At 38.9% G+C, this 12,831-nt stretch overlaps 1 protein-coding gene across 10 annotated transcripts in view; it reads left to right on the top strand.

The window, feature by feature from the left end:
- Positions 1-12,831, top strand: part of upf2 (UPF2 regulator of nonsense mediated mRNA decay) — a 166,580-nt gene that overhangs the window by 122,674 nt on the left and 31,075 nt on the right. For 7 of the 10 annotated variants that reach the window (XM_080207740.1, XM_080207738.1, XM_080207734.1 and 4 more), the window contains one exon: positions 5,370-5,490. The exons of 1 other annotated variant lie outside the window; for it this stretch is intronic. In XM_080207740.1, the coding sequence (XP_080063866.1) occupies positions 5,370-5,490 (121 nt within the window). Of the gene's footprint in view, positions 1-5,369; positions 7,793-12,831 lie in introns of those variants that run through there. 2 more of the 10 variants (XM_080207741.1, XM_080207739.1) reach the window with 1 other exon arrangement.

The following is a 12,831-nucleotide window of genomic DNA, read 5'->3' as shown; positions in this document are numbered from 1 at the left end:
GTGATGAGTGATTCACCTGATGAAGGGGCGATGCTCCGAAAGCTTGTGCTACCAAATAACCTGTTGGACTTTAAACTGGTGTTATGAGACTACTTACTGTGCCTACCCCAGTCCAAAGCTGGCAACTCCACATCATGGCTCCTTCATCAGGTGAGTGCCTGAAGATTGGAGGGTGGCAAATGTTGTGCCTCTGTTTAAGAAGGGCTGCAGGGAAAAGCCTGGGAACTACAGGCCAGTGAGCCTCACATCTGTAGTGGGTAAGTTGTTTGAAGGTATTTTGAGAGGTTCAGAGATGCAAACACTGATTGAGGACAGTCAGCATGGCTTTGTGAGTGGAAAATCATGTCTCACAAATTTGATTGAGCTTTTTGAAGGGGTAACCAAGAAGATAGATGAGGGCAGTGCAATCGATATTTTCTACGTGGACTTTAGCAAAGCCTTTGACGAGGTACCACATGGTAGGTTGTTGCATAAGGTTAAATCTCTTGTGATCCAGGGTGAGATAGCCAAATAGATACAAAATTGACTTGATGACAGAAGACAGAGGGTGGTTGTAAAGGGTTGTTTTTCAAACTGAAGGCCTGTAATCAGTGGTGTGCCTCAGTGATTGGTGCTAGGTCCACTGTTATTTGTCATTTATATTAATGATTTGGATGAGAATTTAGTGGGCATCGTTAATAAGTTTGCAGATGACAACAAGATTGGTGGCATATTGGACAGGTTATCTAGAATTGCAATGTTGCAACAGGATCTTGATCAGTTGGACTTTTGGGCTGACGAATGGCAGATGGAGTTTAATTTATATAAATGCAAAGTAATGCGTTTTGGTCGATTGACCTAGGGCAGGACTTACTCAGTTAATGGTAGGATGTTGGGAAGAGTTATAGAACAAAGAGATCTCATGGTACACGTTCGTAGCTCTTTGAAAGTGGAGTCACAGGTGGACAGAGTGGTGAAGAAGGTATTTGGCATGTTTGGTTTCATCAGTCAGAACATTGAATACAGGAGTTGGAATGTCTTGTTGACATTGTACAAGACATTGGTAAGGCCACACTTGGAATGCTGCGTACAGTTCTGGCCACCCTATTATTGAAAGGATATTAAAAATTAGAAAGAGTGCAGAAAATATTTACTAGGATGCTAACAGGATTTGATGGTTTGAATTATAAGGAAAGGCTGGATTGACTGGGACTTCTTTCTCTGGAGTGTAGGAGGCTGAAGGGTGATCTTATAGAGGTCTATAAAATAATGAGTGCCACAGATAAGCGAAATAGTCGATATATCTTTTCCCAAAGGTAGGGGAGCCAAAAAGAGAAGTATAGGTTTAAGGTGAGAGGGGAGAGATACAAAAGTGGCCAGTGGAGCAGTTGTTTCACACAGAGCGTGGTGAATGCCTGGAACAAGCTGCCAGAGGTAGTAGTAGACACAGATACAATTTTGTCTTCTAAAAAACATTCAGACAGTTGCATGGGTAAGATGGATGTAGAGGGATATGGGTCAAACATGGGCAATTGGGAATAGATTCGGGGTTTTAAAAAAAAAGGGCGGTATGGACAAGTTGGGCTGAAGAGTCTGCTTCCATTGCTGTAAACCTCTATGACTCTCTTTGCAGTAATATCTAGAGCCACATCATGCTTCACCTGATATAATGAATGTACCCCCCCCCCCATATTTCACCCTACGCTGGGTGTTGTTGGCTCATGGTTGCACAGTTCCATTATTCATATTGTTTGCAGTTACTACAGGTTGAACAAGTGAGAGTCATTTTGACTGAAGAAGGGTTTACTCAACCTGCTCCATCACAGTAAAACTTTCAATTTACAGAGTTGATAGCATAGTCTCAAATTCATATGGGTAAGATCATTTCAGTTGCATAAGAATGTAGCCACTTGAGAAAAGTGCCAAAATCTGATACCTCTCTTGCCTCAAGACGAACAGTGAACCAAAATGAGCACACCTCAAGGAGAGTAGGTGAGAGAGAAAACTGATGGGGGTAAAAAGAATAAAAAGGAAGCAAGAACAGTACAGGAACAGGCCCTTTGGCCCACTAAGCCTGCACCAACACAAGGCACCTTTCTGAACTAAAGGCCTTTTGTCTCTATGTAGTTCATATCCCTCTATTCCCTGCCTATTCGTGTATCTGTCTAGATGCCTCTTAGATATTGCTACTGTATCTGCTTCTACCACCTCCTCTAGCTGTCCGCCTGCTGTGTAAAAAAAAAACTTGCCCCTTTTTACCTGAAACCTATGTCCCCTAACATCAGTTTAAAGTCCAAAAGATTTATTTGGTATCACGAGCTATTGGAGTGCTGCTCCTTCATCAGGTGATCTCCATGTCATATGTCCCCTAGTAATTAACATTTCTACCCTGGGGAAAAAGACTTGACTATCCATTCTATCCATGCCTTTCATAATTTTGTAAACTTCTATCAAGCCATCCCTTATTCCTTTCACGTTCAAGTGAAAATAAACCAAGTTTGCTGAACCTCTCCTCATAGTTACTATCCTCCAAACTAGGCAACATCCTGGTAAACCTTTTCTGTACCCATGCCACATCCTTCTGGTAGCTTGACAACCAGAACTGTATGCAATATTCCAGATGTGGCCTAAAGCAAGCAAATTTGAGTGTTACATTTAAATAAGAATCAAAGAGTAAATTTAAAAAAATCAAGCATTGGAGTGAATAATATGAATGTGTGGCCAGCATTATTTACATGGGCAATGATACTCTTGTCTAGTGAATTAACTGGAATCACTCCTGTAAGCATCCTATTGCAGTAATTTAAAACTTGTGCCTGGCAGCACAGAAGTTCAAATTGGAGGTGGAAGTGATTCAGCACTGACGTCCTTGTATCATTGAAATTCTTCTTTGTTGGAGTTGGTGGAGACACAAGATCTTAAATAAGATCCCAACATATTTAAACAAGTTTTGGCAACAGATATGAAAAAACATTACTAAGCCGAAAAAGGCAATACCACAGAGATACAGTTTAAGGATTTATTTGCATGCGACTACTTGTGAACTTAGCATGTTACCTATCGTAACTTTGATAAATTGGCAAAAGTAAAATACACATATATAAAGTTAATTTGATATGTGCGTGCTCCCAGGGATTCAAACAACTTCCCATTCACTTGTTCCGCATTCCTGCTTAGTAATGTTGCAGTCATTCTTCAGTATTTGTTCAAAGAGTACAAACAGGGTTCACTGTTGTCTAGAGGGGTGGGGAGAATGATGAGAATAGCACTAAAGAAATACGCAGCCTTGAACAACCAGTTTAGTCAGATGTCCTTTCGTCATTGTACCTCCTGGTTTCATACCACACCCCTAGTTTCTTTGTTCCTTACAATTGCAGCATTCTGAATCTTTCAGACTCAAAATATTGGCTGTATTCTCTCTCCACAGATGCTGTCAGGCCAGCTGAGATTTTCCAGCATTTTGTTTTTGCTTAACTTTGGTTCTATAGCAGGAGACATTACTACATTCAAATATCAACATTTCTAGTGTATTATTTCTTCTGCTGAAAGTAAGAGCAGTGAAAGTTGAAAACTTTTTTTCAGTTTGCAAAAGCCACAACTTGGATGTTGTTTCACAGGTCTCGTCCTCCTCCCTGCTCCCAATATTCCATTCCTCCTGCCTCAGCTTGGAATGATGAGTGCTGTCAGGCTGTTGCAAGCTGTACCAGACCTGTCTTTTTTTTTAAAGGCGTTATGTGCTCAGTGCTCTGAAACTGGGATTAGCCGATGTTTGTGTAAATGAACCACCCAAATTAGTAGAATGACAACACGGATCTCCATGGTGTTTATGGATTATTTCTCAGGGCTATGTTCTATTTCTCGATGTCTTTCCCCAAATTTATTTTTATAGAGCAGTACTCTTAGCCGCAAATTCAGAAACTTCTGCTTTAGCAAGTCATTAAAAGGGTGCCTCCCTAAAAAGGAGTTGCTTGACCTCGGTTGAGCTTGAACTCCTTTGTATTGGAGGAAAAGTTTGCAGTCACATTGAAGCTAATTTATTCAGCACAGTGGTTAATGTAGGTTTGACAACAGCTTTGTTGGTTTCAGTTGCAGGCTTCACACCTACATCGATTCTGTTCCAATCCTGTTTGAGCCTGAAAAATTGGCTGGAAAGAAATGCTCAAGTAATCTGAGGGGTTGACACCTGAGGTTCCAAAATTAAATATTTGCTTTTGCATAAACGCAAAATTGAAATCCTATTTTTCTATCACTTTCAGTGCTTGAACCATTCACCTCTAGTTCTTGCCATTGGTTTTAACTTTCTCTGCATCACAAGAATACAGTTTTAAAGTTTATTTATTAGTGTCACCAGTAGGTTTAAATTAACACTGCAATGAAGTTACTGTGAAACTCCCCTAGTCACCACACTCTGCCTGTTTGGGTACCCTGAGGGAGAATTTAGTATGGCCACCAACACACCTTTGGACAACGGGAGGAAACTGGAGCATCCGGAGGATACCCATGCAGACATCGGGAGAACGTGCAAACTCCACACAGACAGTGACCCAAGCAAGAAATCAAACCCGGGCCTCTGGCCTGTGAGGCAGCAGTGCTAACACTGTGCCCCCGTGCTGCTCACATTGTAGTCACTATTCACAATTATCAATAATATTTCACCATATATTGATAACTGAAGTATTACAAAGAATGGCCTTTTCTTTGTCGGGGTATGGAATGGCTACATAAGGAAAGAAAATAATCAAGCTCTCCAGGGGACTAATGGATGAAGTCACTGCTTGTTATCATGTCAAGCAATAGAATGGATATGAGTGATATTGGGTGAGAACGAAGGATATAACTTGAATGTGTATTGATGAGTAATTTCAATGACGAAAGAGGCCTCACAGCAAGGTAAATAAGAGCCACTTGTGCTTGATTGACAAACAGGTTTTTGATCTACAATGGAGTCGAGGGTCATGGGGGAACAGGCAGGAAATCAGATTAAGGCCAGAGTCAGGTCTGACATGATCTTGTTGAGTGGCAGAGCTGGCTCAAGTGTCTATTGTTGCACCTATTTCATATGTTATGTTCTTGTCTAATACTCGAACCAAACTCTGGTCTGTGGGTAAAAACAAAATGAATGTTGCACATAACCGTTAATGCATTTTCTGTGATTCACCGACAATAATTTATTTGACCGTGTGCTGAAAATCATTATTAACGTATAGCAGAATGATTTCTATAGTTGGGCAAGAAGAACCTTTATTTATATAATGAGCACTTTGTTTTGTAACCGCAATTTCTTAGTCACTTGTTTTCTGCTAAAAACTAAGATTTAAAGTGAAGCATTATAAAATGAGCGTAAAATGAGGTGAGATTTCTGGACTGATGATTTTAAATGACCTTTGCAGAGATGTTGCAGTCCCTGGCACAGCGTCCAGCTCCAGCAAACACCAATCGAGAGCGGCGACCACGGTATCAGCACCCTAAAGGAGCTCCAAATGCTGATCTTATCTTCAAGACAGGGGGGAGGTAAGGGTTTTACAACCCTCCAAGAACTCTCCGTTCCTCCCACTCTGGCCTCTTGTGCATCTCCCACTCCCTTCACCCCATCGTTGGCTGTCATGCCTTCAGCTGTCTGGGCCCTACGCTCTGGAATTTCCTTCCTAGACATCTCCGTTTCCCTCTCTTCCTTTAAGATCCTCCTTAAAACCCAACTCTTTGACCAATCTTTTGTTCACCCCTCCAAGTATCTCCTTTGGCTGACCATCAATCTTTGCCTGATAATACATCTGTAAAGGGCTTTGGGACATTTTAATATGTTAAAGGCGCTATCAAAATGCAAGTTGTTGTTGTTGGATATCACTATATTAAAATGCGCATGCTACTCAATAGGTTATTCGGCGTATTTTCTACCTTGCATGGTGGGTTGGGGGGTGCGGGGAGAGGCCTTTTTTTTTCTTGGATGAATGATTTTTTTTAATTATTGGGAAGGTGCCACAGGAGTATTGAACCAGCCAGACCGGTTCGCTGAAAAGAGCAGAGAGAAGACTATATTCATAGTCCTTGATAATTGCACTTCAAGTCACCATATGATTTGTGCAAGTGCAGTCTAAATGTTGCTCCAGTTTTCCTTCCCTCTGCAGGCAAATACATATTTATTTGCATTTCTACCTGCAACAGAAACATTATGGAACTGGGTTTGTCATGTTGTAGTTATGAATTCGTCCAATAGAGAACCAGCACTCCATGATTTGAGCTTTTTAAATCTCACTCTCATTCACAAGAAGTGTACAGCGTATCCTGATGGAACGAGGCAAAGAAAAATTGGCATTTTTTAAAAAGTACCTTCTTTCTAATTGTGGTTATTTTGCCTCATTTTACACTGTTTTGCAGTGGCACTGGAAAGTATAAGATTATTGTAAAATAGGATGCTCTACATTGGTCATTGCAAATGTCACAAAACAAGTGGTTTGGCACTTGAGCCATGTACCCCTCTGCTTACATATTTTTTAGTGTACTTGTCTCATTGGTTAAAGAGTAACATATGCCTATGTTTTAATTAAGGGTTGCGTTTGTGAAGTTTACTCCAGGGTTCATTCTATTTTCTGTTTGAGGTATTTTCAATCCTACTTGATCTCTCGTGGGGATGCAGTGATGCCAGGGTGCTCATGTTCATTTTGCTGCCACATTACACTTCAGTTGTACAAAAAAAGATTGTCTGAATTCCAAACTTTCTCACTCGTTTGGTGGAGGAATGGGAGCGGGGAGAGAGAGGTGAATGGAACGGGTGATGGGACCTGAACTCTCCTCATCTGCAACGGTCTCAGGCTTTGAGATTGCCATGGTTGGAAAAGGGAAGGCGTTTCAAAGGCATATTTAAAAATTTTGAAAGTTGTGAAGAGAATCTGCAAGGTTGAGTCAGATAACCTGTTACATTAGCACCGACTGAAAAATTAAACAATATAATTTACAAAATTATGATGCAGGAACCCGGGTAGACCTGTTTCACAGGAAATGTAATAAATGAGTTATCAGTTTTTACTGACCATTAGTGAAAAGGACAAAACGGTTTCAAGAGATGCTTCTTCATGTGTTCAGAGACTATATAGTATAATCACTTGGGTACGGTAGTGGAAGGCATTTGGCTTTGAGGAGCATGCTGCAGCATGAGGGGAAAAGAAAATCTGAGGGAAGGAAATTGGGATTTCAAAGATGGGGAGCAATTATTTTGATAGCATGCATTCTTTTATTAAAATATTGTATGATGTAGTTTGGAGTGTTGATTTATGCTTGTAGTTCTGCACATAAATGTAGTTTAATTAGGGGAAGCAGAAATATTGGAGAATGTATGTGCCACACTTCTCTTTCTCACTAGTGTGCAATCAACTACAGAGTAGTCTTGCCAAAGATTATATTGCAGGCTATTTGTCCAATCTTTCAGGTGAGGATGTGATACAACACAGGGTAGAAAGACTTCTAAAATGTTGGGTGGGTGGCTGGTTGTGGCAGGGGTGGTGGGATGGTGGCTCTGATGTGGTGAACAAGGGTCATATGATTTCAATGTATTTATTTAAGGAAATAGTGTACAGCTGAATTGTATGGAAGAGTGCTTTAGAAAATGATTATTCGAGTGAAGAGTTTGCATTGTCTCTTGTAAGAACAAAATGATTCCTATTGATAAAAATAATGGGGAATACAGACCATAGTTTGCCAGGCAAAGATCATGCAAGTGAAAACATATGACAGTATTTGATTCACTGTATTAAATAATCCTAATTATTAATTAAATCATGTATTTTAAAAAAATAAAAATGACTTGCACTTTGTACTATTATTGTTTCAAGTTGTGTTGCATTGTCCCTCCAAATCTAATTTTCACTAACCTGGATCAGAACATTAGCCTAACTTAATGAAAAAATAGTCTGTTAAGCAGTGGCCATTATGAAAATATCGGAATTGTGCCTAAAGGATTGGACTATAACAAATGTTATATATGTGTTTTTTAAGTAGAGAAGAGGATAAGATATAAAATTATATGCTCTTTATTTTTGGCTTAGTTATAGATGGGTTTCTAGAATGCATAGAACAGGGTGAAATTAGTGAATGGTTAGATCGTCATGACAATCAGAAACATTTGCCACTGATTTGTGAAAGGGAAGCTGCAATGGATAAATTTGAATAATCATTTAGATAAACGCAATGTGGATTTTTTATAAGAATTTTCAAAAGGCATTTGATAAAGTTTCATTAATGAGATTCGTCAAATTAAGTACATGTTAAAGAGAATGTAACTGAAATGATAATGATGATTCAAGAACAGGATATCGGTAATGGAATGTCGCAGAGATCTACTTGGAAGCTTTCCATGCATCTAAATTGTTTGACCTTGGACATGAGTAATGAAACTGAAGTATTGAATTGGGAAGCTTGACAAAATGAAGAAGAATAGAAGAATATAATGAAGTTCTGCTATATTTATAGAGGCATTGAAAATAAAAGCAAGAAGTGATGGTGAACCTATGCAAGACATTGATTAGGCTACAGTGTAGGTATTGAATGCTGCTCTGGGCAGCAAACAGGGCTTTAGAACCCATGGGAAGATTATATCAAAATCCACCAGAACGGTAAACAGGAGAAAAAGGTTATGCTTGTGAAGGTAGGTTGAAAATTAGAATAGACACGTTTATGTGGGAATCTGTTAGACATGTTTAAAAACCAAAAAGATTTTAAGAGGCTAAATAATACAGCACTGTTCTATCAGACATTGAATTGGTTACAAAGGGGCAGATATTCAGCTTAGTTGAAGAAAAGAAATGTAATCAATGCACAACATTTACCTTTTGTTCTGGGATTAGTACTGGAGATGATCTTTTAGTGCCTGATTATCTTCGCATTTTCTAAATTTGTTTGTAGGTTGATGTTAACTGAACCTGAAACATTGAATGCGGATTTACTCAGGATGTACAAGTCCAAAATAAACTTCAGCAAATTTCCCCAGTTTTTCTGCTCTTTCTTTCCTTTTGATTATGGCACAAAACATTTGGTTTCAGTTGGTTGCTACACAGAATGGTGCTTTTCTTGAATGTTGGGGGTTTGTGGTAAGCAGACAGGAGACTTGAGTTGTCACATTTGCTATGTTTCTACTGAAATAGTGTCGGGGAGTTGGCCCACAATGTGTGCATGCAGTAAGAATGAGTTTCAATTGTAACAAAATCTAAAGCAACTGCAGTAGTATTTCTTTCTGTCAGAAATTATTTTCAGAGAGTTTGCTTCCATGAAGAAAATTAGGTTTAAATTAAGAGTTTAAAAATTATAGAACCACAGAAACTCACATCACAGAGGAAACTATTCGGCCTATCATGCCTACATGGGTAAAAAATATCCATCCAGTTTAATCTCATTAGTAGAAATCTGCAGCAGAAGTTGCAGAAAGTGTCTTCACTCTCTACTGCTGTTTTACAATTCTGATGGGTGCATATCCAAACGCCTAACACATATTTCATAAAAAAGAAGTTTTCATTCAGCATGCTGAGTATGTCCACTTTTTCTGCTTGTAAGTCCGTTAACATGGGTGTGCTTTGATCACCCCAAAGGGCTGGCTGGTACAGAGATAAGTGCTTCTTTCGTAAATGCGGAATCAGCTGGTTTGTGCAGTCTTTGCATCCAAATTATCACCAGTTTCACTTTTTTATAAACTTAAAAGCAAATGATTATATACATCTTACAAAATGCACTTGTAACCTTTATTCAGATTATATGTGAATTTAAAAGCTGTTGCATTAATAAGTATTCAAAAGAGCTTATTAACATAACCATTTGGCTTCCTTTCCAAAATATAAACTAGCCGGCTTTTAAAATTAAGCCATCAGTCATGGACAGAAAATTATTTGGTTCAAGATGCTCGCAAAAAGGTTTGTGGATATAATTTGTGTGGTATTTTTATTTCAGATTTTTGCTGTGAGTTGCTTCAAAATTCAATCTGACAGTGCAACCTTTAAAAATAGAAATACAATACCAACAAAATATTTTGAATTTGAGAAATTGTCTTTTTTTTTCATTGGTCAGGGAGAAATATGTGTCCTCAAAATTGATGTCGCTTTTTTAACTGTAGGCAGGAGGACATTAAAACAGGACAAGAAGGGATTTTTTTTTCCTCTTATCGTTGTCACCCGAGTTCGTTCATTCAGCATGAGATTCAGCCTTGCAATTAAGTCATAGACTATTTGAACTCTAAATTAAACTTTATCAACTTCAAGCCTGGTTCCATTCATAAATTACCATCCAAATGTTTTAATTGATGTGCACAAAATTGAACATTACAAAATTTCACATCTTTTTGCAGTAGCTTTTATTTTGTATGTACAGATTAAAATATAAAGGCAGGAAATGTTCTTTCTCACCTCTCTTACCTGTCTTCCATAAAAAAATAATTAGCTGTCTTCATCTTAATGTTATGTTTTATATTTGTACATGCTGTATTAGTACTTTCCTGGACAGGGTTTCTAAAAGCAGTTTTTCTTTGTTGCTGTTGAAAACAATATAAATCTTTGAAATTTAGGGGATGCTAAAGGATAAAATGAGAAAATGAAAGCATGCAGACAGTATGTCTGTGCCCATTGAACTGATCTTTGAACATTTATTTTGTGTCAAATTTAAGTTGAGTTAGTATTATGAAAGGAAATTGCTGCAATAAATGGCACACTATCTGTTTTATCATATTGCTGTTTTAAACCTAATAGTCAAGGGTTGGCTTATATTGGTTGCTAAAATGGAACTAAGGAAACTGTATGCATTATGCCAGTACCCGAATCCAAATATTTTAGGAAATGTGTGACATTAGGACTGACTTTAATGTACTAAAATTCAGAAGAAAGTGTGCTGCATGTCCAGCTTAGAAACTCTCGTGATGGATTTTGCAGGAGTTAATTTTTTTAATCCAGTAAGCCAGTTAACAAACCATTCTTTCAATAAGATGCATCCAATCTGTGAGATAAAATGGGGATCTAGTTGATTTATGATGCTGAAATTCTACCCAGATTGTAGTCATCACTTGCATTGTGGTAGCTATAAATAGTGCCAGTAATGGCGAGAAGCGTGATATGTATGCATTCTGTTTTTTCAAAAAAAAGAATTCGCATGACAATCTTTAAGAATCCAGCTGAAGGCATGGGGAAATATTCAATAGTTATGAATAAAATCTTGATTGGATTTACGCTGCTTGTTACAATTTGTTTTCTTCCTTGTGGCATGGTGGCACAGTGGTTAGCACTGCTGCCTCACAGCACCAGGGACTCAGGTTCAATTCCGGCCTCGGATTACTGTCTGAGGAGTTTGAGCATTTTCCCTGTGTCTGCGTGGATTTCCTCCGGGTGCTTCGGTTTCTTCCCGCAGTCCAAGATGTGCAGGTTAGGTTGATTGGCCATGCTAAATTAACCCTATTGTAAGGGGGATTAGTAGGGTAAATATGGGGGGTTACGGCAATAGGGCATGGGTGAGATTGTGGTCAGTGCAGACTCGATGGGCTGAATGGCTGCCTCCTGCACAGTAGGGATTCTATGATTCTATCCCCTTTCAAAAGCAAAAGATATTTTTAATGACTGCGCACATCGACCACGTAATGAGTTGGCCCTTAATCTTGGCACTCATTGATTTGGGTTTCTTTTTTAAAAAAAGAATCTGCTGCAGATGGTGTTTCTTCAATGAATCAGCTTTTCATACAGCTTCATGCTAAATTTAATTCAGTTATTTTAACAAGTTAACAAATCCTCTGATGAAGATAGAAGGAAAACACTGCGGATGCGAGAAATCTGAAGAGAAAACAAAATGCTGAAAAGACTCAGCAAGTCTGGTAGCATCTGTGGAGAGAGGAACTGAGGTAATGTTTCAAGTCCGTGTGACTCATCTTCAGAGCTCCTCTGTTTAATTCAAATCCTGATGTTGTCTACCACCCACAATTGAACAGCAGTTCACCTTGGTTTGCATGGCTAATGGATAGCAAAATGAATGTCAACACTATCAGCTGTCAGGGTGAACATTGTGGGACCAGCCACCAGTTAGTTATTATACTTCAATTACAAGGAGATGCTTACTCGAGAAATAAACAATGGCCTTCTTCATAGAATCCCCATTGGGCTGTATTTTATTCAATAGCCATCACTTCTGGTATTTGCAGAGATAAGAAACTGTGTTTCAGGAAGCTTTATTGATAAATATGGTCAAGTGATGATATGATGTGGAGATGCCAGTGTTGGACAAGTGATGATAGCCAGGATCAGCTGCATGTGCAGGATGGAGGAGTTCTTTTGTATGTATCCCAACTAATGTCTTGGATGGGACAGCATAGTGACACAATGGTTAGCACTGCTGCCTCAGAGTGCCAGGGACCTGGGTTTCAAGCTTGGGTCACTATCTGTGTGGAGTTTGTACGTTTTCCCCATGTCTGAGTGGGTTTCCTCCCACAGTCCAAAGATATGCGAGTTCGGCTGATTGGCCGTATTAAGTTGCCACTTGGTGTCAGAGGGATTAGATTAGCAGGGTAAATGTATGGGGTTACAGGAATAGGGCCTAGATGGGATTATTGTCGGTGCAGACCTGATGGGCTGAATGGCCTCCTTCTGCACTGCAGGCATTCTATGATTTAATAAGTGATCTGTTTCTTTCCAAACAAAAAGACTGCAGATTCTGGAAATACACAGCAGAATCCATTAGACAAAAATATTAACCTTTCAATTTAGATCCTTTATCGGCCTGTAAATAACTGGTGGATTCCTGTCAATATGACAGGATATATGACAAAATAAAATCAGATTGAAAGGTGCTTGGAACACCTCTAGGTTCAAAGATCATTATTTAAAGATAATGGCAGCAAAA

The sequence above is a fragment of the Carcharhinus amblyrhynchos genome, chromosome 19, assembly GCF_965287045.1.
Source record: "Carcharhinus amblyrhynchos chromosome 19, sCarAmb.v2.hapA, whole genome shotgun sequence".
Classification (NCBI taxonomy): domain Eukaryota; kingdom Metazoa; phylum Chordata; class Chondrichthyes; order Carcharhiniformes; family Carcharhinidae; genus Carcharhinus; species Carcharhinus amblyrhynchos.
The sequence above is the reverse complement of the archived record's forward strand: the minus strand, read 5'-3'. Positions and strand labels throughout refer to the sequence as shown.